The following is a 27,986-nucleotide window of genomic DNA, read 5'->3' as shown; positions in this document are numbered from 1 at the left end:
GACAGGGATGCTGATTTCTGCCTTATCTCCTTCCCCAAGGCTCCTCTGACCCCTGACTGTCTTGAGTGGCAGGACTTGATTGTGTGGGGAGAGGGGGTAGGGAGGGCAGTTGGGGGAACCTCAAAGAGCTGTGGGATCCTAGAACCTTTGGAGGAAAGTTGAGGGAAACTGGACAGATTACAACTGTAACCCCCAAACATTTTGTTCCCACCTTGTCAAATTGAAGTGGACGTGAGCAAGGTCAAGGCCTGCTCTGTGGCTTTTACAGAACTTACTTCCAGCTCTGACCTGCCCCAGACTCTTTCTTTGACCCAACATTCTGACTCACCCTAATACCACCTCTGACCTTGTCTCTGGATACTATAGTATATTGGAATACTATCTTCTATCAGTCTCAGATGAAAAAACAAATGGGAAACCCAATAAGATCTCATCTCTGATCTGTCCTCCAGTACATTCAAAAGAAAGCTGCTGGTCTCCTATCTCTCTATGCTCCTCTTCTCTCAGAACATGGGATCAGGATTAGAGCAGAGTATCTTGTGGAAAGTAGGGTTTCAGGAAGTAGAGGATCCGGGATTCGAGTCAGATGATTTAGAGCCAAGGAGCAAGAAACAAGGTCCAATAGGAAGCTGGAAATAGGGTTCATTGAGGAGGTAGGAAGCATGCCATTTTAGGATCCAGTATTGGGCCTTACATCAATCCCAGTCAGCTGCCAGGGGCATCAGGTTCTTCAGGTGGAAGGAGTTCAGGAAGCTTACATTCAATAGTAGGACTTCTACCTTTCACTACTTTCTAAACTTCCCTAATCACTGACCCCAGTCAGAGGCACAGAGCTCTCCAGCCTTCTTGGCTTGCTAAACTCTTTTAGTTTCTTGGATTCAAGAGAACTGCCATATTCATTCTCTAAATACCTGCCTTCCTTCCTCTGCTGCAGCCACCATTGCACCCATTTCCCTCTTTCCCTTCTACCACCTCTAGACCACAAGAGTACATTTTCTAGGATTTATTTACAAAGAAAAGGAGAATATACAAATTCAAAAATAATACACCAGGGCAAGGTAATTAGAAGTATATGTAAAAGAAATCTCCCCAGTGCCAGACTGGGTGGCACCTAAGTTTTCTAAACTAATCCTTAACTAAAGTTCCCCATACCTAGCCTGGCCCATGATTCCTTCTTTGCCAAGAGCCCCAAAACATGGCATCATACTCTTCTCATACCCTGGAAGCGGATGCCATTGCTTAGAACATACCAAAACCAATTCTAAGATCTGAGTTTTCTGTATGCACTCATTCATTCATCCTTCTAATCCCCAACTTGCCAACCAGAAAACCTTCTGATGACTTGACCAGACTGTGGTGCCCCTCCATCCAATTACTTTGTAATATTTCAGTAACTAACTACCTTCCGCCTTCCTGTCTACCAAGGAGAGGTGGAACAGATCTAGGGTCCCCATCCCCTCAAAAAAATAAAGTCCCTTTATTTAGAAGCACAGAGCAGACAGGATTAGGAAGTAGGAAATTAGGAGGTGAGGCTAGACAGGGCTGGGGATTGAGATTGGATTGGATTGAAACTAGCCCTGATTTTAGAAAGGCAGCATACTCTAAAGAAATTACAGAGCTAGAAGTCATGAGCCTTAGATTCCCTAATCCTGCTTTAGCCACAGACTATCTCTGTAACCATTAGCTTTCCTCTCTGTAAGAAGAGGGCCTGGATTAGTGGCTTTTTAACCTTTCTTGGTGACTGGGATACCTTTGGACCTCTTCTCAGAATGGTTTTAAATACATAAAATAAAACACATAATATTATGAAGGAAACCAATTATATTGAAATAAAGACATAATTTTTACCAAGTTCACAGACTGCTTGAAATCTGTAGGTGATCTATCTCTTCCACCCCTAACATTTTATAATTTTATAACCTCAAGCACTTTCCTAGTTTGTGAGATGGGCATAATCATACTTTCCCTCCTAATGGCATAGGATTGTTGTGCGGATCATATGAGATTCCTTCATTCAGCAAATATTTATTGAATTTCTACTCATGCACAACCTCCACAGAAGTCCCACTATGATGCATCACTGTGATATGGAGGTGACCCTGGGGTTTTGAAAACTGTGCTAGCATACGTTCTGGCATGGCCTGTCGAGCTGGAGAGACTTCATGTATGGGGCCAGTAGCTGGCTGTATCTACTATCCAAGCATGACCCAATCAAGTGTGTGCAGAGAAGTTCATTGTCAGAGGGTTGGCTGCCATTGCAACTCATTGTTATCTTTTAAGGCAAATGAAGACCTAGGATGTGCATTGGTGAGGGAGGGCCCACAAGAAGATGATCATTGGGCCTTGGGGTATTGAAGAGAGGTACTGGCATGATAGTTGGTCTCTGAGTTGGTAAGCCCTAGGTTTAACTCTTCCCTCTGATACACACTGATTGCATGATCCTGGGCAAGTAACTTAAACTCTTAGTACCCCAGGCAACTTTTTAAGACTATTGGTTGTAGTTCAGTTTTTGATCTGCCATAATAGAGGGAATTCTTGAGCTATAAAACATATGTACTGGCCAGGACACAAACTACTACACTAGGCGTTATAATAATGATCATGAAAAAAGTTTAGGCACTATTATTATTTACCCTTGTGGGTCCTGATTGAACAGGACTCAAAGGGATCCCTTTAGCATCTGTCTGGGTAGCACCCAGCTTCCTTTTGTAAGAATGAACTGTACCCAAATAGAGCATATTCCCCACCCTGGTACCTCTCCCCTCCCCACCCCCGCTCCCCTGTCCCCTTCATCCTCTCATTGCAAGCTAAGCCTAGAAAGCTCAGGGTCATAGCTGAGGGGTCTTGGACTTCTGAAGATATTTGGGAGGTGGGTGGGAAGGACTGTTACTGTTGGATGTATCCAGATGTTGATGTGGCCAAATTAGAGGTTTAAATCTCAGATGGGCTTTGAGCCTCCAGGTGTGATCTCTGGAGCACAGAGTCAAAGGCTAGCTGCTCCAATCTGACTGGCTTGCCATGTCTCTGCTTTGCTCCCCTCCTCCCTCCAACCCTGCTCCCCAACCCAGCGCCCCGGGATGCCGTCTGGAGCCCGGATGCCCCATCAGGGGGCGCCCATGGGTCCCCCGGGTTCCCCGTACATGGGCAGCCCCGCCGTTCGGCCTGGCCTGGCCCCGGCCGGAATGGAGCCAGCCCGCAAGCGAGCAGCACCCCCACCCGGGCAGAGCCAGGCGCAGAGTCAGGGCCAGCCAGTGCCCACAGCCCCTACCAGGAGCCGCAGGTGAGTGAGAGAGCTACCTGCAAGTGGAGGGAAGGAGGGGGGGAGAGTGACTGGCTTTGGGAATAGCTAGTCTTGGGGGCAAAGTTTTAGCTTGGAAGGAGTAATCAAGATGGAGGAATATGTCCCGTCCCCCCGCCCTCTACTCCCCATCCTGGGGAGTCAATGGCCTTCCTTTAGGCTTTAGCCTTTGGCTTGCCCCATTTTTCTTCCACAGCTTATTTATGAAGTGATGGCATATCCACAGCTTCTGCCTTTTCCCCGCATTCCCTACATGCTCTCTTCTCTGCCCTTATCTTACCTTGTTCCATACCCCTTCTCCCCAAACCTCCCATCATTACTGCCCCCCCTAGCTCTCAGCCCCAGTGTATCTGCTCCGTTGGTTCTTGGTCAGCTCTTGGGGGTGGTGGCTCCATTGGTTATAGTCCTGGGAGGGTCTTAGAGGCCACAGGAGGTGTGCCATGCCCACCAGATCAAGTGTGGCTCCATGCCCTCTTGGTTCAGTTCAGTCCCACCAGTACCAGCTTCCTCCAGCTTGGGCTGCAAATACAAGACTCCTTTTAGGTCTTTGGTTGTTAGTGAAACATGGAAGCCTTACTTTGCACAACAGATGAATTCTTGAAAAGGGTATAATTAGGACTTTTGTAAATTATCATTAATGTTCACTTGAATACTATTTTAAAACATTCAGTTAAATTCCCTCCTTAAAGTCTTACTTTCCTTATCTGTCAAAGAAGAAATTCACTAAATGACCTCTGAGGTCCCTTCCAAATCTAAATCCAGTGAGTCCAAAGGAATCTCATGGTAAAGTAAATGATCCTAGCCTAAACAGCGTAATTTATCTCATATAAATCTGGATTTTCCATATAGTGAGTTAGCTTAAAGTGAGGTATACCTGTGAAAAAAGAGGCTTTCCCCTCACCTCTCTCGTGGGGCTAGGGGGTGGGGGAGAGGTTGAACAGGGAACTGGGCAATGGGACAGAACACCACATAGGGGCAGTGTGGAGCTATCGTCCCAGCACATGCTCAAACCAGCCTTGGCTTCCCCAGCCTTGGTTAAGAATAGATCCTACGATTGTACATTTTATAGTTGGAAGGGATCTGAGAGATAATTTAATCCTATCTGGGGGCCAGGGGCAGAGACCTCATAAAAGAAGATTCAGATCTTTGTCCCTGTTTCCAAGCCCCAATGTGGCCTTGATTCCTTAGTCCCCAGCCACATCTGTGTATAATACTAAACGATGCCCCTAACATGGGCATACAGGGGACATAGGCACATGGCCCCAGATTGTTCCCATTTTCCTGGTTGCCCATGCATGTGTGTCCTTTGAATGCCCCATGCCCAAATACAAGCCAGGGCACATTGTTACCCCATTCCCCTGTGACTAGGAGGAAAGTAACCTTCCTTTCCCTTAGCTTAGGCCACGAGCCCTAGCCCATGCCTTCTTCCCCCAAAGTTCATCTGATCACCCTGGAGTTTCCTGGCTCAAGCTCCACAGCCCTGCCCTGCCCCCATCCTTGGTCTACCCTCCAGTCCAGGCTTCCTGAAAAATCCCAGCCAATGAGACCTTTGAATACCACTCCCTCTCCTTGTCCCCCAAGTCCAAGTTGTTCCAGATCCTCCCTAACCCTGTGGATGTGGTGGGAGGGAGGGGTATTCTGAGGCTAGGGAGTGACTAGGGTCAGTCCCATCCCCCAGGGGAGTCCACAGCCCCAGCCCCACTGCCTGGCCGCTTAGCCCCTCAGGCAACCGGGCAGGCTGTGGGAACCCCAGCCGGGCGGGCGGAGATGTCGGGATAATTTAGCAGGTGGCCTCGTTACTCCCAGATCTGTCGCCATGGTAACCTGGTTTTTTCTTTAAAAAATGTACAGTGCCAAGAGGAGGAAGATGGCTGACAAAATCCTCCCTCAAAGGGTGAGTGCCTTTCACGGCAGCCCCCCTGCCTGCCCCCCTCCCTTTCTGCTCCCCTCCTCTGCTGCCCCCCCCCCCCCCACTGCGATACCTCCCCCTCCTCCCTCCGGGCCAAAGCTTCTTCGTCACAGTCACTTTCACTTTTTCTCTAAAAAGCTAATTAAGAAGTGAGGCTCCCCAGGCCAGCGGGTTGGGAGGGGGGAGGGGGACAGAGGAAAGACGCAGGAATATGAGGGGCCAGAATGCTGACTGGAGCTGGGGGAGGTGGGGTTTCAGTGAATCGAAGTTGAGGGACCCAGAAAGACTGGGGATAAAAGGGGGCACAGAAGCTTTGAGGGGCAGGGTTGAGGGGAATAGAAACTGGGGTCTGGGCTAAGCTGGGAAGTAGAATACTTCAGAGAGCTAGCATAGAGACTGGTTGGGAGTCTAGGGAGAGGGACCCAAATAGACTGGACAGGGTAATTGTTCCACTGTTAGGGTGAAGGGTAGGAGCCCACAGTGATGTCGAAGTCACCCAAATGCCAGCGATTTGTGCACTGTGAGACTAAGGTCTGACCCCATGGTTCCCCAAACTCTGACTGTTGGCTCCCTCAGTTCTCTCAAGGACCCAAGAGCCCCTACCTTCACAGTGACCACTAGGAGCCATCACATCTCATTAGAACCCCAAGCTTCAGGGACTATGTTAAAGGGTAAAGTGGGCAGCTGTTCTCCTTCCTGATTTAGTTTGCCAACTGATCCCACCTTCCCTAAAGACAGAATGGATGGGTTTCCTTAAAGGATGAGATAATTCCCTTATCCCTAATTCGTGAAGTCTTTTCTATCGAATATAAGGTTAGATGGATATGGAATCTCCCCACTCCTGTCAATTCCATGCCTTGGGATTTACTGAAACCCTCACCTTCCACATCCAAAGTTTAGACACCCCTAACTCCAAAGTTCTGGGGTCAGATGATGTCTACATTTCATAACCCAGGTTGGTTGAAGCCCCTAATTCTCTGCCCCTTACCTCCAGATCCGAGAGCTGGTCCCCGAGTCTCAGGCTTACATGGACCTGCTGGCCTTTGAGAGGAAGCTGGACCAGACCATCATGCGGAAGCGGGTGGACATCCAAGAAGCCCTGAAGAGGCCGATGAAGGTGTCATGGGTTTAGGAGTGCCCCCCCCTCCCCCAGCCAGGACCTTGGGCACATAGTATCTAGTTACGGGAGGATATAGTATAAAGAAACCGCAGCAGTGTGGTAGAAAGCACTGGACTAGAATTGAGAGGTCTGGATTCATAGCCTACTTCTCAATACTAACAAGCTATGTGCCCTCAAGCAAGTTCCTTAACCTTAAATTACTTAACCTCTCAGCTTCAGCTCCATCAGTAAAATACCTGAAGCATACATCTCATAGGACCATTGAGAAAGGCTCACCTGAGATGTTTGTAAAGTGTTTTGCAAACTTTAAAAAGCTCTTTATAAATGTTAGCTATTATCTGCTCCGGGGGAGTTTGAGATCTTCCCTCAGGATATTACAGCATTTGTCCTAGGGTAGGTGGACATACTGCACCCTCCCCCAAGATTAGAATGTAGGTCCTACAAGTTGGCTTTCTGCCTCAGGGATCAAAGGCTCTTCCCTGACCGCTCCACGGTGGGCGTGTCGATCTTTCTTCTACAGCAAAAGCGAAAGCTTCGGCTCTACATCTCCAACACGTTTAACCCTGCGAAGCCAGATGCAGAGGACTCAGATGGCAGCATCGCGTCCTGGGAACTGCGGGTGGAGGGGAAACTGCTGGATGACGTACGTCCTGGCCCAGGTCTCTCCACGGATCCTGGGGTGGGTTATGGGCCTACAATGGACTTGCTGGGAGAGATGCAGCAGCCCCACTTGTGCCAGGCCTCAGGGAGGACAGAAGCGATGGGATAGGATGGGATGGGGCAGGGGAGACGTGGAGTACTGGGGTGCTTATGCAGAAGGGACAGTTCTAGGGGAGGGAGGAGGCTGCATCTGTTCGTGCTGCCCCATCTCGCCCTTACCGAGTTCATTCTGATAGCCCCTCCCTTGCCTGCTCCCAGCCCAGCCTTATTCCACCCCCCCATGGCCCCTGTTTTGCCCCCACGCGGCCCCTGTTCTGCTCCCACAGCCCAGCAAGCAGAAGCGGAAGTTCTCTTCCTTCTTTAAGAGTTTGGTCATTGAGCTGGACAAAGATCTCTATGGCCCAGACAACCACCTGGTGGAGGTGAGAGATCCTATTCATTCATTCATTTATTCATAAAGCAAAAACGCCTTGTTATTGTGACCCCCCCAAATCCTGCCCTTTCCACACAGAACCCAAGATTAACCAATTTTAGCAAACATTTATTAGGCACCTCCTGTGTACAGTACTCTACAGAAGCTTGCAGATGCATCCTCAACTAAGATTGCCACCATTTCCAAGCTCAGCCTTCAGCCTAGGGAGCGCAAAGTTACCCAAAATTCAGGCAGATCTGTGGTGGTAACCTAATTCTTTGTCCCCTGGACAGTGGCACCGGACACCCACAACACAGGAAACAGATGGATTCCAGGTAAAGCGGCCAGGGGACCTGAGCGTGCGCTGCACCTTACTCCTTATGTTGGACTATCAGGTACATGCTCCCTCCTGCCAGCTTCCCCTCAGAAACCCCATCAGTGCCCTTGTCCTCTGTGGGAAGAGGCCGGAGAGGTCCCCAGTGACTTTTCTCTTAGACCTCTGGGTTGGGCCCCTTGGAAATTCTCTCCTCCTTCCTTTTCCTTTGGGAGAGCCTTATCTCAAAGGAGCCCTCTCTGCAAGGTCCCTATTTCCAAAATGTTCTGCCCGTCCACCTCCCTTTATCTTCCCCTGCCCTTGTTTGCACAGCCTCCCCAGTTCAAACTGGATCCTCGCCTGGCCAGACTGCTGGGGCTTCACACCCAGAGCCGATCAGCCATCGTTCAGGCCCTGTGGCAGTATGTAAAGACTAACCGGCTGCAGGATTCTCATGACAAGGAGTATATCAATGGGGACAAGTACTTCCAGCAGGTAACCTCTCCCCTCAATCCAGGGATCTGAGGGATCAAGGAGTAGGGACAAAGACTTCCACGAAGGTAACTAGAACCTAAAACTCTATTGAATGGTTTCATCTTGCAAATAGGGATGCTAGCTCCTCTCCTTACTGCGCAAAGGCATTGAGGATCAAATGAAATCATTCACTAACTTAACGGATGTTTACTGGACTCCTACTATGTGCAGGCTCCATTCAAGCTTCATGGAAGGCAAGAAGTAGATATTCATTGGAGGCCCCAAGTGTAGAGGAAGGAGCAACAGATCAGAAAAGGAAAACTGGGTTCTGGTCCTGACTCCGCCACGAAATGCCTGTGTGGACAGAGACGAGTCGCTTAAACCATCTGAGTGTCCTCAACCAGACCCAAAGTCCTCCAAAGGATCTCTGGGAGTTGAGTCAGGAGTCCCAAGACCTACATGACCTTGAACACATTTCTTAACCTCCACTCAGAGCCTAATTCTGTTTTTGAAATAGAGATGATGGGGGTGGCTAGGTGGCACAGTGAACAAAGCACCGGCCCTAGAGTCAGGACGACCTGAGTTCAAATTCGGCCTCAGACACTTGACACGCTTACTAGACTTTGGGCAAGTCACTTAACTCCAATTGCCCTCCAAAAAGCAAAAAAAAAAAAAAGAGATGATGCCAGCTTCACCTACCACATAGGACTATTGTGAAAAACCTATGCCTGTAAAAAACACTTGGAAAAATATAAGAAATTCTATAAATGTGAGAAGATCATTAAGGTATTATTAGTCTCAGAAGGTAATCTATAGTCATCTCACCATAATCCCATTTTTACTGAGTATTGATGGCTGGTCTCAGTCTCCATAAGGGGGCTTTTCTTGAGTTGGAAAATTGAAATGAGGACCCTAACATCCTCAAGCACAAAAGGGTGATATCTTTTGTACTCCCTCCCCCCTTTCCCCAGATTTTTGACTGTCCTCGGCTGAAATTTTCTGAAATCCCCCAGCGCCTCACAGCCCTGCTACTGCCCCCAGACCCAATTGTAATCAACCATGTCATCAGGTGAGATAGTTCCTCTCCCTCTCTCCACCCCAGAATTCTCCAATTACTTGCCCCTCCCTGCCTCCAATTTTTGGTCTTTCCCCAGCTTCCCATCTATTCCTTTGGCTCACATCCCAAGTCTCCTAGGCCCTTGGAGCCTGTATAGGCCCTGGAATTAAAGGTTGCCTTTCTCCTGGTAGTGTGGACCCCTCAGACCAGAAGAAGACAGCATGTTATGATATTGATGTGGAGGTGGAAGAGCCACTGAAGGGTCAGATGAGCAGCTTCCTTCTGTCCACAGCCAACCAGCAGGAGATCAGTGCCCTGGACAGTAAGGTAGGATCAGTACTTAGAGCTGGCAATGGGCATAAACCCGAACAAAATGCAGATACAGAATGAATGTCCTGGAGATTGAGCAGATCAAGACACTATTACATCTTTTCCCCTGTGCTTCCTGAACCTCAGTCTCTTCCTATGCCACTCCCCTCTCTCCTACTTCCCCAAGATGTTGGAAGGGTTAAAGGAGGTATAGGACTTGCATTTGGAAGCACAAGAGAGTAAAGCCACACCCTACTTCTCCCCCCCACCCCGCCCCCCATGACTTCTTTTTCTCCCACTGAGACAGGTTCAGAATAAGAAAGCCCTTCTCTTTCTACTTCTAGATCCACGAGACGATCGAGTCTATAAACCAGCTCAAGATTCAGAGGGACTTCATGCTGAGTTTCTCCAGAGACCCCAAAGGCTATGTCCAAGATCTTCTCCGCTCCCAGAGTCGGGACCTTAAGGTAAGAAGCTGGCATGGAGAAAAAGCTCAAGGTTATGAGTATAGGGAATGAAAGAGATTTGGGTAGATGTTAAGTTTTAGGAAGATGGGTAACAAGGAAGATGGTTCTGGGTTGAGAGGCTGACTCCTTTGTTCTCCTTCAGGTAATGACAGATGTAGCAGGAAATCCTGAGGAGGAACGTCGGGCAGAGTTCTACCACCAGCCCTGGTCCCAGGAAGCTGTCAGCCGCTATTTCTACTGCAAGGTAGCACAGTAGTGCCAATCATGTGCACTCTTTCCTTTCCCCAACCCCTCCATTCCAGGGCAGGTTATTTAAAAAAAAAAAATAGCTTCTTCAATGAGAATCTCTCTAGAGAAATCTCTCCCCTTTTCAGTCCCCACCCCAAGGTACAGTACCTCTCCTGCTCCCATCTAAACATAGGAAACTTGCTCCCAAGGTCTCCCCCCAGGTGAGGTTGCCTCTGTGCTTGTGAGTGGGTTCTTCCCTCCCCAGAGGGGCTGTACCCAGTACTGCTCTTCCTTTCTGCAGATCCAGCAGCGAAGGCAGGAACTGGAGCAATCCCTGGGTGTACGAAACACCTAGGAACACCTCCTTGGACCAGACACCACCATGGACTTCCAGGGCCAGGTCCCCTGCCCCCCAGGGACCTCCCCCGGGCTGTAACATCACTCCTGAGATAATTTCCATGTGGGGCTGGGGGGACCAGATTAAAGGTCATTCAGCTACCAGTAACTGTGTAGTTATTGGGAACTGGGAAGATGTAAGAGGCAAAAAGGAGTCTCCCATTCCTTTCCCCTCCCATGCTTCTCCTTTCTCTCAGCCCTGCCTCCAGACCTAACAATAATTTGATAGAAGAAACTTTTTAATAACGTTTTCTTGTTTAAAAAAAATACAGTAACAATTTCTCCATCTGTCTCAGACCATATTGCCTTGCCCTTCCTGGGGCAAAGACAGCAAAAGGGAAGGGATAAGGAAGTACCAGTGTACAGAGAAGCAGGTTAGGTACTGTTGGCCTGTTCTTGTTCAAAGAGTGCCATAGCAAGGTGAGCCCGGCTACCCAGTCCCTCCAGATTGCTGAGCCTACAGCGATGGTAGAGTTCTTCACTAAGCCTCGGGCTGCAATCCCGAAGTGAGAACCTCTGCACCAAGCCTGGCTCAACTGCACGAAAAAGATGCAGTCCTGAGAAGCGTAGAAAAACATCTAGCACCTCTAGCCCCTCAAGGGCTTCCTCTTCTTCCTGTCCAGTCAGTTCCCCGGCCAGCCGGGCTCTAGCTGCTAAGTAGTCAGCATTGTAGAAACACCCCTCTGAAGAGGCCTGCCGGTCAAATCGGCCTCCAGCAGAGGCCCCCCGAGGCTGATCAGGACCAGCAGGGGAGGGTGGATCAGGGCCAGCCCCAGGAGGCCCTGGGGGTGATTTCACTGGGGCCAAAGCAGGGTTGAACTCCTGGAAGTGGACAGGGAAGAAAGCCTGCCAGCCTGAGATGGCATTCATGCGGCAGCGGTTGAGGACATCAGGCCCGGGCCTTGTCCAGACAGTAGTGAGGAAGAAGAGTGTATCTACTGGGTGTTTTTTTGAGACTACATCCATGAGCCGCACCTGGGAGGGTGCCTCAGCTCGCACAGCAAGCCAGGCCAGTCGTGTCCCAGGGTGTCTGCGCTCCAGCTCAGCTGCTGCTGCCTTCACCCCTGCAAAGGGGTCTGGGGCCCCTCGACCACCCTCCCGTGGCCCATAGACCAGCAGCAGGGTCAGTAAAGCATGTTCCCTTGGCTCTAGGACACCAGCTGCAAAAGCCTCTAGGAAGGCAGGGGCAGCAGCAGCCTCTGTAGGCAGAAGGGGTAGCACTAGCTGTACCCTTGTGGCCTCAGTGACATAAGGCATAGGTAGGATTTCCACTCGGCTCAGTGGCCGAAGTAAACTGACCCTTCGTGCTAGGGCTCGACGGTGCCCACGTTGGGTCACGGCCTCCAAAAGGAGGTCCAGTGTATATTCCATGCCCCGTGCTGGGTCAAAGCGGCGGTAACCGTTGAGGAGCCGCTGTTTTCGGAAGCGGAGGCGGGGCTGGTAGCGCCTATTCAACTGCTCCAGAGCAGTCTCCACGGCATCACCCACATCTGCCCTGCTCGCCCCCCGGAGTGGGCATTTGGGAGCCCCATCTGCACAGGAGAAGATGTGCTGCTCTGTGAAGTAATCCCAGCCCAGCACCTCAAAACGGGAGCGTGGAGTGAAAGGGGCGGGAAGCCCCACTGGCCAGCTCAGCCCTGCTTCACCCTCTGGGGTCAGCACGGTCAGGTTTCGGATCTGTGCCTAGAGAGAGAGACCATAGCCTGTCAAAGCCGGACACAGGGCCTTACATAGCCAGGGCTTTCTCAGCTCAAATTCACCTTCCAGATGAAGAGCTGGGGTCCCTTAGTTTCAAGCCTGGCCCTGCCATTCATTAGCCACAGCAATCTAGGCAAATCATGAAACTTTTTTCCTCCATCTGTACAACGGAGGTAATAGGACTAACCCTGTCTACTTCACAGAGTTGTTTTGAGAGTCACATAATAGAAACGAATTGTTTTGGACAAATCAAGATCACTAGAGAAAAATAAACTATAACACTCTTTTCTCCATCCTTCCCAACCCCAGGGACACATCCCTACACAGCCAGGCCCTTTTCCTGCTCCTGCTTTGTTTTCATCAGTCTATATATGGTTTCGGCAATGCGCCCCACAGCTGTACATTAACCTACATCTGGTCTCAGGACCTTGCTTCTTTTGGACATCTCCAGAGGTCACGAGTCTCCAGGAACAAAAGCTGCTTTTCTTAATAAAGAGAAACTGCCAGCCTTTCACCTAACATAGTACATAGCATTCCTATAGCCAAGTCTCCCTGGGTTTTTACTCCTCACATAACCTCAGATACTTAAACAGCCTGTGGGTTCAGCCATGACCTTTCTCTCTCTTCATTCTAGACCTGAATCAAAATCCTCTCCCCTGGAGATGGCCAAAAATTAGACCTGGTCACCCCCTTCTTTTTAATTCCAGCCCAGCCCGCTGCTCCAGGTCATCCCATCTCCCTGGGACAAAAGCCACCAACTTGTAACTATCCCCAGTTTTCTGACTCACCTGCAGCTGCTCTATCTCACTGTAGGCCCGGTCCAACTCTAGGGCACTGAAGCGCTTGTGTAGTCGATACATGAGCGTCCCATCAGAGACGGGGTGCACAGCAAAAGCACTCAGGAATGCTGAGCTTCCCTCCTTCTCAGGGTCCCTGTTCTTGGCCAACTCAAAAGAACGATACTGCTGCCCCTAGAGGGACAGAGGAAAGACAACGTCTCCTTCACCCAACTCGTACACATCCCCACTGCATTCTAACCCCACAATAAGGGTGCAGACTTCCCCACTGCTCCTTAAGAGTCTCTTACCCAAGAACCTCCCCTTCCCCTGCTGGATTACTCATCCCTGGTGTTCTAAAAGACATGGGGGAAGGAGACTGTAAATTCCTGTTTGTACCTTAACCTCCATTCTGAGTCCCACTGTTCTGATCTAAGAAAAGAGAGGTCAGCAGCTAAGAACACCCCATTCCCTTAAATGGGCCTCCTATTTCTCCAGGGAATAGCTCCATCTCTGTGGACTGGAAGGGTGGAACATATCCAGAAACTGTCTCTTGCTCTCGAGAGGGTTGAATGTGTAATAGTAGCTCTTACTCTGTCTCTGGGAGAAGAACAGATGTGTTCATTAAAGGGAAAAGATGGTTCTTTTCTGTGGTAAAGGCCATGTCTAGTAAATTCCCATCTGTCCAATATTATTCCTGTCCCTATTGGTCAGGGGTCCCTTGCTAATAATTATGATGTCTCTGAAGTTTAATGACTATTGCAGGGGAGGTACAGATTGATGCAAATACAGACTGGAGGCAGGGATGGCTTCTGCTGAAAATGCAAGTAGCTGCTAAGCTAAAGGTTGTGTTGGCAGCAGCTTCTACAGAGATCAATTGAGTCAGGCTCTAGGATAACTCAGGAGACTCTGATGAGTCTTCTGCAGCCGGAGGTTATAGGAAGGCAGTACCTGGTGCTGAGAGACACAGCCGATGCCCAGGGAATCAATCAGGCAGCGCCCAAGCCACTCATCAGGACGGGCACTGAGGATGTCTCCACGGCAGCCATCCAGGTGAGGCCGCAGACGAAGCAGGAGGCTCCTGGACAGCAGGTAGCCAAAACCACCATGACAGTACCGGGCCTGCTCCCCTGCACCAATGAACTCCTCGGCCCGACCCAAATACAGGTCCTGGTTGATACTAAGGTGACCGGCAAGTGCGGCCAGGCGAGGGGCTTGGACATAGGTGTCATCCTGCATCACGAAGAACCAGTCATAGTCAGCGCCAAAGTGAGTGTGAAGGTGGCGCAGGGTCTCTGACATGAGCCAGGCTGGGCGCTCATCCCCGTGGGATACCACCTGCATCCCGGCTGGTGCCCTGGCACCTCGCTGCCCTGTGAAATACAGCAGCCGAGGAAAGTAGTGGGCCACAGTGCGGTTCACGGCCACTGCTAATGTGGACAATGTGGCTCGGGAGGTCAGGACAGCCACGAGCAGCCGTTCACGAGAGCCCAGTTCCGTCTGGATATACCGTGTCCTGCAGAGAGACCACCGAAGTCAAAGGACCAACTTCCCACCTCTCCAGAGCCCTTTTGAGATACCGTTTGTCCTTCAGATTATGCTACCTTTGGATTGGGCTAGGGAAGAAGGAAGAAGAGACCATTTCTATTGATACTCCATAGTATTCACTGATTATAGAGAGGCACCCTGACATAATAGTCAGAATGGGCCTTGGAGTCTTAAGTCTTGCACCATACAAATCAGCAGGGTGACCATGGGTCAATCAGTTAAACTTCTCAGTGTCCCAGGCAATTCTCAAAGAGTGTAATTTAACAAGCTGCTGATCTGCTTCACCATATTGGGCATTCCTTACACTGATGAAACTATAGGTGTGGACCAAAAAAAGGATGACTGAATATCTGGCACTGTAAGTGTTTATATAGGTTTACTGAACGTGAATTGGACATCTCTCTTGCCTTCAAGAAGCTTACAAATCTGACCTCTTATGAAGCCAGGGCAGGGGTCCTGTATCTCAAGGACTACACAGAAGAGAACTCTCACCTGAGCACCTTCTTGTATGGCTTACTGGGATCCCTGTAGTACGGAACAATCCGGGGCTTGAAGTCTTCATCACTCTGGCCAAGCTGGGTCCTTGAATCCAGCTTCCGTGACCCCCCCAGTTCCCCCAAAGCCTCCACACAGGGGTCATCACCCTCACCCTGGATCCAGGAGACCCGTAAGAGGCTCAAACTGCACCCCAAGGACAGTCCTAGGAGGAGGGGTAGCGCCGGTCGAAGCAAAGCCAGAAGGGAGCTCAGTCGCATGATGGTGTATCCTGGGGCAGCAATGCCTCCCCCCAACAAGGGGCACAGCCTCAGGGATCAACTGGCCTAAAGGTTATATAGCCTGGGGCAATGCTAAACTGAAATCTTTAAGTAAGGAACCTGCAGTCAGTGTGGTGTGTAGCACAGCAGAGGAGGTGTGCTTCCAGGATCCAGCATTTCCCAGGGAAGTTCAAGACAAAATCAGGACCCAGGAGCTTCCCTTGAGCCTAGCCTGGCCTTTATTTTGTAGTCCCCTCTGACTCCCCAGCTGTTGGAGCAGAAAAATCTAACTCTTGAAGAAGAAGCAATTAGGCCTGCAATTAGCTTGACAAGGTTCCACAGCTGAGATCACAGTTTGGTCTTTTGGTGAAAAATGAGAAAACCAAACTTAAAGACTAGACTCCTGTTCCTGAAACCAGGAGTGAGGGCCACAAAAACCTGCAATCTAGACCTAATGCAAGTGGTGGCCATAAGAGATGAAAGAGGGATAAGAGGAGAGATTCATGGCACTTCAAACCAAGAGCCACCAGCCGCAGTAACTAACTTCAGCCTCAACCCAGATCTGCCTATCCTGCAGAGTTCCAGGTTCTAGATCAGCCATACCCCAGAATTCTCACTTTGCCTGTCTGCTGGAGACTGATACAAGAAAGACTGGCTCTCTTTGACTTCCCTTTAAGTGATGTGGGGAAAGGGTAGCTTAGGGTAGTAGAGTCAAAAGTGACCAAGAGCCACTAATATTCTGCATCTGAGAAGAGGTACCTGAGTGAGGTAGGCAAGCTTGCTGACTGCGCACCCATACTGTCTCAGAAGAGCCCAGTGGCAGATGGCATTTTCCTGGTATCTGGTATACCTTAATGCAAACTGCAAAGGACAGTTTTGCCTGGACCTGTTCTGAGTGAAACGGAAGAGCCCGGCTCCAGTAAGCAGTCTTTGCTGCATGAGTTTTTGCCCCTTTACCCGGCCCACCAATATTTTACTACTTTGATAGCAATGTTATTTTAGACGAGTCACCTCCTCTCCCCGGGCCTCACTTTCCTCATCTGTAAAAGAGAGGGTTGGAACAGATAAGTTCCCTTCCGGCTCTAGACCGGAGTCCAAGAAAGATTCAGCACAGCAAAGAAACCAGAGAAGGTGAAGGGACTGCAAGGGAGGCCTGGCTCGGCTGGCTTTGGATGAACTTGCACCAGAAGTACCTCCCGGGAGCCGGAGATGATGGACGCTAAGTCCGCGCGGAGGGGGCGAGGATGCGTCCGGGTTGGACCCGGGCTATGGCTGAAAACCTGTTCTTTCAAGAAGCGCCGGGGAGGCAGCAGCAAGACGAGCCCAGGTTACGGAGGTATTTCCCTTTTTTCCTTCTTTTTTTGGGGGGGGGAGGGAGAAGGCAAAAGGAGGGAGTTCCTGACCAGGAGGGTCTTAAGGTTGAGCGGAAGCTTCAGGGAAGACAGCGAGCCTGCTCCCGGGGAGTCCGAAGTGAAGCGGGCTGGCCTCCAGTCCCACCGACCCAGGGAGAGCTCGGCTCTGACTTGTTGGGGACCGGGGCGGCTGGGGGGGTGGGGGTGGGGAGAGGAGAGCAGCCTAATTTCCACACACCCCAGGGAAGGGAGATCCCGAGCAAAGAATGGAGAGCACCTGACGCTGTTCTAGAGGATGACAAAGCCCGAATCCCGACCGCAAGACACTAACGAACCAGACACCAAGTTCCGCGGACTTGCCGGCTCTGCTACTGCCGCCGCTGCCACCTCACAGCCCCCTGGGCCCGCTCCTTCCTCTTCCGCTTCCCCGGTCACTATGGTGACCGCATCCGGCTGCTAGCTCCGGGCCGCCAGCCTGCTCTATGGCTCTCTCTGGGCCCCAGTACGCATGCCCGAACAGGACGGAGAGGCCCAGCTGCGACAGTGAAGCGCAGACAGAACAGCGCCCACCTTCGGGACCGTTGGGATCAGCCCTTCTCAGGGAGAAGTAACTCAGTGCGGACCCGACCGAGTACCTCCGAGTGACAGCTCAGCCCCTCGAGGACAGAGCATCTTCGAGGACAGCACAGCCTCACGGGAAAAGAACCGCTCGGCTGAGACCATAGAGCCCAATAAGGACCTAGAAGTGTGGTGAGAACAGCTCGACTCAGCTCAGCGCTGTGGGGACAGAGCCACTCCAAGAGGACAGTGTAGCTGGCCAAGGACTGAGCTGCCAGGTTGGAGCAGCACAGCCTGTAGCACGAAGCCCAGGGAAGGACCGAACGACTTGGGACAGCGCACCCTGGCGGGGACAGAGCAGTTCCACGAGGATGTCCTAACCGCTTTAGGACTACTTGATGTCCTAATATGGCATGGACACAGTCACTATCCTTTTGCCTCTTTCTCCTTTTTATCCTTCCTGGGATTCCCTCCCGTTTCCCTTTCCCCACCCAATTGCTCCCCTAATTCTTTTCTCCTTCTCTTTCCATAATTTAAATTTAATATTTCAGTTCAATTCAACAAAATGTATTAAACACCTACTGTTTACAAAGTGGAGGCAGCTAGGTGGTTCAATGGATAGAATGACTGGGTCTGGAATCAGGAGGACCTGAGTTGAAATGTGACCTCAGACACTACTAGCTGTGTGCCCCTGGACCACTTAACCTCTGTTTGATTTTCTACTGGAGAAGGAAATGGCAAACCACTCCAGTATCTTTGCCAAGAAAACCCCATGGATAGTATTGGCATGCTATGGTCCAAGGGCTCCCAAGAGTTGGACATGAATGAACAACAACAAATGTGCAAAAGTACTGTTCTAAAGGCCTGGTAAACAAATATGAAAGATACGATCCATGCCCATTCCTTTCTCCAAACCTAAAACAGCTTCTTTTATACATCCTATCTCCTTTCCACCCTTTCTTCCTCCTTTCCTTTTCTTCTCTCCTCTTCCATTCCTTGCATTTCTCACACTACTAGTCGTTTCACCTATCTTCCCTCTTCCATCCTTTGTTCTTATCTCCTTTTCCTTTGCCCCTTTGCTCATCTCCCATCTTCTTTCTCCATGCCTTTGTACAGGCTTTCCCCCGTATCTGAAATGTGCTCCTTCTTCACCTCTGCCTTTTAAAATCCCTTGTTTCCTTCAAAACTCAGCTCGAGCTCATGTACCTTCTACATGAGTATGAAGCCCTTTCCTTACAACCCAGCTGCCAGTGCCTTCCACTCAAGATTACTTTGTACCTGTTGTCTTTACTGATTGAATGTGTCCTTAGGACAGAATCACAGTGCTTGGCACACAGTAGGAGAGTAGTAGATGCTTGTTTATTGGAAATAATAAAATACTTGTTTATTGATTGATCTCATCAATGGGAATAGTCCTTCCAACTATAATAATTGCACCCATCCCTGCCTATTAGGGACTCTTGTGCACATCTCCCATAAATTCATTACAGAAGCATTCTGAGAGCTTTGCTCACTTTTTCTTGACATCATGAGGACATCAATAAAGCACTTGGGTTGTTCACTGGTTATTCCTTATTCTTGCCATGTGAACAGTTCATCTTTTTCATTCACACATTTCTTTGATGGCATCATTTATTTTGCTTCTCTTAATTCTCTATAATTGTAGACTACACATACCCATTATTCCTCTCTCTCCATTGTACTCTTGGCAATATTCATTTTTATTTCCTCAGAGATTGTAATGTTGCACATTTCAAGCCCCTGGATGAATACTGGTATTTTCAGAATGAATGTTTCCTTCAGGGAGAAGTTTCTAGTCATGAAAAGAACTGCAATTTTCTAAAGGCAATCCAGCTTGCTCTTCTCCCATTCAATTCTGGACCCAATTCATTGTCCATTTGCAGTTCTAGTTTAAGATAGATACTAATGGATGGGCTCTACAAGCTGTCCATTCAATTGTATATCATAGTCTGGATAATGGTTATTCTTTATCTGTTTGGTTTTTCCTAAGTGGATAATTAGGCCAAACTCTTTAGAATGTTTGTGGATTTCAGCTAGGACCCCCTGTAATTTTCTGGGGCTTGGTACTATCATTGGAAGATTATAAAAAAAATACAGGAGAATCTAGAGGACCTTAACATCTATAAGAAACACCTCTTCAATTTGGACTTTGCTGAATCTTCAAGAAAGTAACTAACACTTTTCTTGAGGAAATGTTCCCGTTTTATGCTTCACTTGGTATTAATGAGCAGTGTGCTGTAGAACAAAGTTATCTTTGTTATATATTTCAAAAGATCTCATATAATCTTGATGTACACATGAGAAGTACTTTGATGGAAGGGGGCCTAAATAATTTGCATCTAAATTTAATGCCTTTTCTATTATACCCTAAGACCACTCATTTTCCCTTGGTGATGACTGAGGGCTGGCTATATATATGGGTCTTGGGCTTTCTTAGCAAAAAATTGACAGAACTACCTCTTTTTACCTGTCTTGTCTTAGGCATAACTGTCCTCTGTACCAAGTTATTCACCATACTGAATTTAAAGTTCCCATATTTTTGGAATTCCTTTTATTTAAAAAGTTTGGAGGAAGGAATTGACTGGCAGGCAGACTCACAGATCTAACTGATGGCATAATCCTCATTATTTTCAAGGTTATTTGATTACAGTTTGCACTGGAATGATTAACTTTACAGTTATCTTCATTCGTGGAAGGGTAGGTTTCAGTCTCATCAAAAACCAAAGGTATAGCATTTTCAATCAGAGACATCAGCTCCTTCTGCTGTATTTTTATTGTCATCTAATCTCTCCAGTACTGTAACTGTTTCTGAGATTTTACCCTCATAAAAAAGTGAGATCGGATGATCTTTTGTTGTTTCCCGTAGTGGCCACTTGACAAAATTCCAGTCTTCTAGAGGCATAGGATCCCTTTTTATAATGCTTTAGCCCAGGAGGTGGAGGGTGAGGGTGTGGATGGGTAGTTATTTCAGCACTGGGTTTTTAAGTGTAGCACAAGCTCTAAGTTCGTTCTCCCAGCCCCTCCTCGGACCAGCAGGTTGGATCCAGGTAATGTGGGTTAGCTAAATTCTCCTCTTAGAGTTCTAACCCTGAAGGGCTGTGAGTTTTATCTAGTACTATTACTCATGAGTGCCCATCTAGTATGTTCCCTTAAAGTCAATAGACCAGTTAATATCAATTAACTTTTACAAAGAAAATTTATTGAGAAGGCACAAAAAGCAAAGTACAATCATATCTTTTGCAACTACTTTTCCCTCTTTGGTCCCTGAGGACCCTGAATAAACTTAAGGTTGCTACAAAATATTCCTCCCTCTGGAGATGGAGGGAGAGGTGCTTCCTGGCACTGGGGGTTCTCTTAGCTTTTCATGGAATCCCCAATAAGTTCATTTCTAGGTGCAGCATATGAATGAGTTGCTCCCTTACTTGTGGAAAACAGTGTTTTGGCTGAACCAATACTATTTCTTTGTACTTTGAGGTCTCTTCACTTGACTTGGCTACTACAGCTACTGATAAGATACTGTTACATGACTTCTTTTGCTAGGCCTTCTGTGACTTTTCTAATCTTTTAAAGCTTAGTGTGCAAAGTTGTAACCTGCTACGTTCTTTCCAATATGAATGCACCTCATATCAAGGAAGATAAATACAAAGAGGCAAAGGAATGGAGATGCCATATGTTTATGGAGACATGGCAGAGACAGCAAGATGAGACATTGACCACAGGTCACTGCCACTATTTCCTCCCTCACTCAGAGGCCCAGTTCTGGCTTCACTTACCACCAGGGAAGAAAGAGAGTTCATCTGTTTGAACCTTGTGTATACATACTAATTTCCAACTTAACAACTAATTAAACATCTTTCATAACCAGGAAGTAAGCTGACAGGATGCAGAGAAGACTTGTACCACAGGTTTGCTGGGAAATGTTTAACAATTGGTTTTCTGAAAAAAAAAAAAAAAGTATGTGCAATTTCCCTTAATTCTGAATTATTAACATGACAATAAATCAAGTCCTGAGTCATTCGACGCTTTCCAGGGCATAAATTCTCACACTGGTACCAATGTGTTCAAGCTATCTCCAAAACACCCCTGCCTGTGCCTGTTATGAAGAGGGGAAAGGAAGAGCTTTTCCATTGTAAATTTCTAGAATCAGCCTTACTCAACCTCCCTTTGTATTTGTAAAGTATCCAAGCATGTGCTTTAAGGGCTGGGTCCTTGTTGACTCTTCATTATACAAGGATATGAGTAGGAGTGGATTTGTGAAATAGTAACAGTGTTATTCCTCCAACAAATATCTAACAAGCAGCAGCTGTGGTATAGTATATATGGTATATACATGCCCTTAAAGTCTGGTCTTTGAGTCACAGCTTTATTGTTTTCTGTGTGACAATGGCCATGCTACTTTAAACCTCTATGAAATTCGTTTTCCTTGTCTGTAAAGTGGACAGAAAAATCCTTACACTGCTTTCCTTATAGGGTGGGTGTGTGGAAAGTACGTTATCAACCTTAGGGTGCTGTGTAAATGTGAGCTTATTAAATTGCTCTTGAACCTACTACAAGGCAGAGTAAAAGATGCCAAGAAGTCTAAGATTACCTTTAAATTGCTTATTTCTAATGTGATGGACTTTGAAAATTTTGAGTATGTGACCACTATACATACATGTACATGTACAGATGCATGTACATATATGTTTATATTTACAATTATATAAAGGAGAGCTCATCAAAGATGGCAAAGTAGGAAAACGCATAGAGCCTAGATCTCTTCCCATGGACAACAACAAGGGCTACCTAGAAAGAGCTCCAGGAGAGACTGGGAAATCCAGTGAAAAATCAGTGAGTCATTTTTCCAGTCCAAGTCAGCATAGGGAGACAGAGATCTGTAGGCAATGGGGACAGGGTCTAGCTAAGAACGCACTGCTCAGAGTCACACATACAAAAACCAAACTGGAATCTACAGATATACTTAGGTGAGATTCTCAAAATTAGACCCCAGCCTAGTCAGAGGTCTGCCACCGAGGGACATCCTCAGACCAAGAACTTGCATTTCTGTCCCTTTGAACAGGATTGTCTCTGATATCACCTCAGCCGAGAGCTTTCATCCTAAATCTATTCCTCTTTACGTGATTCTGTTAAACGAATGATGATGTACTAGAGTGCGCACACCCTGGCCCTCTCTCAGAGCAGGCAGGCTACTTCTCCTCAGCATTCTAGAGTACCCCGTTCTCTACCATCATTGGCTTGAGCTTCCACTAGCTGTGTTGCTCCATGGTTAGGGACCTGTGAGCAATGTCCCAGTTCCATTTAGCCACTTAACATTGGGAGGTTTTTTCAAAGGGATATTTACTTTAAAATATAGCAAGAGCAAAGAGAAACATTTCCCCCACTATCTCAGGGGCATACTCTTTCTTATACCACTTCAGTCTTTTGGGGAATTGGTTCAAAACTTAGCTCAATTCCTACATAGTATTTATCCATTAAGTTTACATCCAAAGGCAGCATTAATGATGGACAAGTACTTGTCGCAGCCACTGATGGACTAACGTCCAGAAGGTTACTGTTTGCTCCTCAGGGCATGAATTGCTGTGTCCTAGAACCTAGACTCCAGAACTTCAAGTGCAAAGATCTTCACAGTTTTCAAACTCACAAGGTCAAAGAGGTTCAAGTCCTTTCATTTAGATTGGAAAAACAAAAACAAAGGAAGAAGCCACAGACAGGCTTATTTCTCAGGGACCACATGACCTCAGAGAAGAGAAAACCCTGAGGCTTCTTCCCTTACAGTGTGGTCTCTTACCAGACAACATAAGCAAAAGTCACCAAGATCACTTGAGAGCAATTGAGGTAAAAAGAGGTAGTGTCTGATGCCAATAAGATTTTTACACATCTCTGAAACCAATCCAAGTGCCTCCACTTCATTTCATGTGATTAGCTAACAGAACCAATTCCAGAATGTCTATGTATACCACCTAGTTTTCCAAGGCACTTTCCTTACATGTCATCAGTTTTTTAACAGAAGCAGTTTCAACATGAAGAGCAATCTGATAGGGTCTGCACATGCCCAATAATCTTTCTTTTCTTATTCATGTTTGGATATTTTAGTTGTATTTCCATTGGAATGTGAGGAACTACTAGCAAGAAGGTCAGTTTGGCTGACTAAAAAAAGAATTGTGCCAGAATTGGAGTAATATAAAATAAGCCTGGTAAGGTAGGTTGGCATCATGTTGAATAGAATTCTAAATGCCAAATGGAGGATTTTTTATTTGATCCTTGAGGCAACAGGGAGGCATTGGAATTTATTACAAAGGGGAATGATTTGGTTTGACCTGACCTTTTCTTCAAATTTATTTTTAGTTTTCAACATTCACTTCCATAAGATTTTGAGTTCCAAATTTTCTCCCCATCTCTCCTCTCCCCCCACCTCAAGATGGCATGTAACTTGACATAGGCTCTACATATATGTTCATATTGAACCTATTTTCACATTAATCATGTTGTAAAGAAGAATTAGAACCAATGGGAGAAACCATGAGAAAGAAGAAATAAAGAAAAAAAGAGAGGCAAATAATTTGCTTCAGTCTTCATTCAGACTCCATAGTTCTTTTTCTGAATGTGAATAGCATTTTCCATTATGAGCCCTTTAGAGTTGTCTTGAACCCTTACATTGCTAAGAAGAGGTAAGTCTATCAAAGTTATTCATCACACAATGTTGCTGTTACCGTGCACAATGTTCTTCTGGTTCTGCTCACTTCACTCAGCATCAGTTCATTCAAGTCTTTCCAGGTTTTTCTGAAGTCTGCCTGCACATCATTTTTTATAGCACAATAGTTTTCCATTACATTCATATACCACAACTTGTTCAGCCATTCCCCAACTGATAGGTATCCCCTCAATTGACCTGACCTTTTGGAAAATCACTTCAGCAGGTAAGAATAGAGTGGAGGAAGGCTTGAGAAAATGAAATCAATTAAGAGGCCATTTTTAACATTCCAAGTGATAGATAAGGAGTATCTTACTAGCTTGGTAGTTGTGTGAATGGATAGAAGATGATTATGTTGTTGAGAAAGAATTGACAAGACTTGGCAACTGGGTATGTGGGTGACTGAAAGTGAGAAGTTAACACATTTCAAACCTGGAAACCTGAAAAAAAAATTGGTAGATTTGAAAGAGGGGTGGGTTTCTTTGGGTGGGGGAGATAATGCAGATTGAAACCATGCCTGCTTATCCTTTGTACTCACTCTGTCCAGAGGCTGTGGGGTTTTTACTTACTGGTTACTACCTGTGAATACAGAGCTGCATTCTGAGGGATGCTTGCAAGAGCTTATTAAAATATCTGTAAGGGGGCGGCCAGGCGGTGCAGTGAGTAAGAGCCCTGGCCCCAGTATCGGGAGACCTGGGATTGGTTCCGGCCTCAGATACTCGGCACCCACAGAAAAATAATAATAACTGGCCATGTAACCTTGAGCAAGTTACTTAATCCCAATTGCTTTAAAAAAATAAAATAAAATATCTGTGGGGCAAGGGGTGGGAATGTTGGGAGGAATACAATTTCTACTGTGGGTCCCCACTTCCTGATTAGGTTATAACTGCCCTAAAGGATGATGCCTAATACAGAATGGGGTAGGTTGGAAGCTTACACAGTGGGAAGGGACAGAGAAACGAGTATCAGGTAGATAATGAGTGCAGGGGAATTATAGCTATGTTACAGACATTTTGTCTACCATGAGGAGAGTGCTCTGATTGGTTAATCACACACCTTTTGGGGTCAAGCCACAGCCCCTCATGAAGTTGTAGCCCCTACTTTGGAAACCATTGAAGACAATGACCTACTTGTACTACTATCATGAAAAAACATTTATTGGATATGTTTTATGTGTAGGGTATTGTGCTCAATACAGGGGAAAAACTTAATAGGGCACACACATAAAAGGTAAGTCATAATATAAAATGGCATAGACCAAGGGTCAAATGAGCACAATAGACCAAATGTACAAAAAGAATTGATAATACTTCTTCCTTGGTCTTTGCATGCACTTTGTAGGCCTCTTATGGTCTTATCATTTTCCATTTTGCCTTATAAATGTATAGGGATAGCATAGCTAATATTGGTTTATATGTCATACTCTTTCTGTTAAGATTGTAGGCTCAAGGAAGTTAGGGAACATTCTTCAATTGTCTTTACCCCAATACTCTGCCCAGAGTTTAATAACTGATTGTCAAATGACCAAAGGAATGAGAGTTCAGATAGAAAGGTCACTCTGGCCTAAGGCCAGCAGGGGCTTGAGCAAGGCTATAAATTTGATAAAGTAGGTCCAATAGAATGAGCTCCTTGAAGGCAGAAACTGGTTTTGTGTGTGTGTGTGTGTGTGTGTGTGTGTATACTCAGCACCTACAATAGCAGAGTGCCTAAATATTTGTCCAGTTTAACTTAACTTGGGCTGGATGTTGGAAGGCCTAAATGCCAGGCTAATGAGAAAAACTCACTTATGTGGAACTTTTAACAGTGTAATGCCATGCACAAGCAGCTTTCCAGAAAAATGCTACTATGAACAGCTTTTAAGGTTCTGATTACACAGTATAGTGATTACTCTATTTATTCCATAACAAATCAAAGCAAAACTTTCACAGAAAATCAAGGTACAGCATTCACAATATTACAACTTATCACAGAAAATCACAATATAATATTCACAACATAGTCTCAAAGTACAATAGTCAAAGTCTTCCACTCTTGGGGCAAAGTCTTGATTAACTCAATCAGTCACTTATTCAGCAATCAATCACTAAGTATCATACACAAAACCCTCCACCCCTTATGTCACTAGTAAACTATAATTCCATAATTACTCAGTACCCAAGGAAAGGTCTTTTCATCTTGATTTGGGGCCTGTTCTCAGATTCCCTGGACCCCCTTCCATGGTCTCAGATTCTACCTGGATTCACCAGACTGTTACTTGAGTTCAATGGCAGATAGCTCCCAGTTCCTTGACCAGCTCTCTGGGCAGGTCCTGCTCCACACTGAAGTTCACAGGGTCTGGTCCATGTCAGATCCCTCACCATTTCCGCTCCAGGGAATTCAAGGCTCAACCAAGCCACAAAGTCTCAGCATCCCAATCATGCCTCCTTGGTCACCTGGGCTTCTGGCTCCTGGGCTCCTTGCTGCATCCCACAGTTTGGGACCCAGGGGGAGGATGGACTTGTGTCTGTGGTGGGTGGGGTGAAGGGCCATGGACCCCCAAGGACCCCACCCTATTGGTTTTGTTGCCCAGCTGCCCCTCAGAACTTGGGAGCAGGGGCTGGAGCAGTGTGAGGGGAAAGACACCCCCCCTCCTCCCAAGAGAATTTTATTTGGACCCTTGTTTTGAATTGAGGTGATAATGCAATGTACTGTGTGTTTGTTTAAGGCCCTTTTGGTAACTTTAGTAATTTATCTTGAAAATGTGACTTAAGAGATGGTTAGTGCTAATTCAAATATAAATTATCTATGCTATGGGCATGAAAGATCTTGGGGCCGAATGTTATAGGAATGTAAATTTTTAAGATCTTCCCTGCCCCTAGGTTAAGTGCACTTGGAGCCTGTGGTAGGAGGCTTGTTTTTCAGGAACACCCACACCTTGGTGCTTTGTGATTGGGCAGTGGGTTAAAGAGGGTGGTTACATTCTCTGACCCAGGGGAAGGCTATATAATCCCTGATGTGAGATTTTGTTTTGGGGCTCACTTTGAGAAGTGTGTGATTTGACCAGATGATACTCTGGGCAGCCAGTGAGAGGCGTCCCCCCCCCCCCCCCTTTGAAAACCCAGATGTTGATGCTTCCCTCTCTGGTAACTGTGATTAGGTGTAGATATATGTAATGGTTGGACAGTTTGGAAGCCTGTCTGCTGAAATGTTTCTCTGTCTTGTAACTTCTGCTTGTAACCTCTGTATACTCTGAAGTTCGGGGTGCTGACCTTTTGTAATGTAATGCCAAGGAAAGGCAACTTCCCAAGGTTCAGAATACCAGCATAGGTGCTCTCCATTTTATTCAGTGACAAATTAAGAACAGAGAAGATCAAAACATGACATCATTCAAAATACAGCATTTACTAAGTGTGATAAATAATCTCCAAGTACTACCCCACCCCAGGACCTTCCATTCATTCAATCAATTACAAAGTCCCTGTTCTAAATACTACTCCACCCCTAGGCTGTACCTTCATTTAGTCCACCACAAAGCCCTCTTCTCAAATGGAGATTAGTTTCCAATCTAAGTAAAGTACATTCATTTTTTCAACCATAGAACACAAAAAGGTCAAAAGTTCCCCACCCCTGGATCACAATTGAATCTACCCCAGAGTTACAACAAGTTTAAGCACAGCACTTAATACCCAAATGGAGGTCTTTTCTTCATCTTGACAGGAGGCAAGTTCTCAGCAATCTTAGTTCCTGGGGAGACAAGGCTTAGCAAGGCCACAAGATACATTGCCAGTCTCTTCATTAATTCATCCTCTGTCTGCAGAACAGTCCTAGAACTCCTGAAAACATTAGCAAAACCCTCTCCCAGGATTTCTGTAAACATACAACAAGAAAATCCTTCTTCAGGGCTTCTGAACCAACAGAAAGGTTCCCAGACCCCTGCAACAACAGCACTGTCCTTCACCAGTGGA

The 27,986-nt window shown here is 46.9% G+C and overlaps 2 protein-coding genes across 5 annotated transcripts in view; one reads left to right on the top strand and one right to left on the bottom strand.

The window, feature by feature from the left end:
* Window positions 1–10,748, top strand: part of SMARCD3 (SWI/SNF related BAF chromatin remodeling complex subunit D3) — a 46,992-nt gene extending 36,244 nt beyond the window's left edge. For 2 of the 3 annotated variants that reach the window (XM_069083931.1, XM_069083914.1), the window contains 12 exons: window positions 3,069–3,280; window positions 5,150–5,192; window positions 6,202–6,324; window positions 6,848–7,006; window positions 7,314–7,409; window positions 7,693–7,794; window positions 8,046–8,207; window positions 9,158–9,255; window positions 9,435–9,570; window positions 9,897–10,019; window positions 10,162–10,263; window positions 10,549–10,748. In XM_069083931.1, the coding sequence (XP_068940032.1) occupies window positions 3,069–3,280; window positions 5,150–5,192; window positions 6,202–6,324; window positions 6,848–7,006; window positions 7,314–7,409; window positions 7,693–7,794; window positions 8,046–8,207; window positions 9,158–9,255; window positions 9,435–9,570; window positions 9,897–10,019; window positions 10,162–10,263; window positions 10,549–10,602 (1,410 nt within the window). In that variant the 3' untranslated portion in view covers window positions 10,603–10,748. The remainder of the gene's footprint in view (window positions 1–3,068; window positions 3,281–5,149; window positions 5,193–6,201; window positions 6,325–6,847; window positions 7,007–7,313; window positions 7,410–7,692; window positions 7,795–8,045; window positions 8,208–9,157; window positions 9,256–9,434; window positions 9,571–9,896; window positions 10,020–10,161; window positions 10,264–10,548) is intronic. The other variant, XM_069083921.1, reaches the window with a different exon arrangement.
* A 116-nt stretch (window positions 10,749–10,864) lies between these two features.
* CHPF2 (chondroitin polymerizing factor 2) lies at window positions 10,865–17,277 on the bottom strand. 2 transcript variants are annotated; one of them, XM_069083902.1, is made up of 5 exons: window positions 17,108–17,277; window positions 15,158–16,460; window positions 14,069–14,633; window positions 13,130–13,312; window positions 10,865–12,326 (listed from the first exon to the last, which is right to left on the bottom strand). In XM_069083902.1, the coding sequence occupies exons 2-5, from the start codon at window positions 15,418–15,420 to the stop codon at window positions 11,019–11,021; spliced, it is 2,319 nt and encodes a 772-aa protein (XP_068940003.1). In that variant the 5' UTR covers window positions 15,421–16,460; window positions 17,108–17,277; the 3' UTR covers window positions 10,865–11,018. The 2 variants fall into 2 exon arrangements, with proteins under 2 accessions (XP_068940003.1, XP_068939994.1); XM_069083893.1 differs by having other exon boundaries at window positions 15,158–17,277.
* Between the last annotated feature and the right edge of the window lie 10,709 nt (window positions 17,278–27,986).

Source organism: Petaurus breviceps, unplaced genomic scaffold (assembly GCF_028583685.1).
Source record: "Petaurus breviceps papuanus isolate PSGF00001 unplaced genomic scaffold, PetGlider_PUasm1.0 115, whole genome shotgun sequence".
Classification (NCBI taxonomy): Eukaryota; Metazoa; Chordata; class Mammalia; order Diprotodontia; family Petauridae; genus Petaurus; species Petaurus breviceps.
The sequence above is the reverse complement of the archived record's forward strand: the minus strand, read 5'-3'. Positions and strand labels throughout refer to the sequence as shown.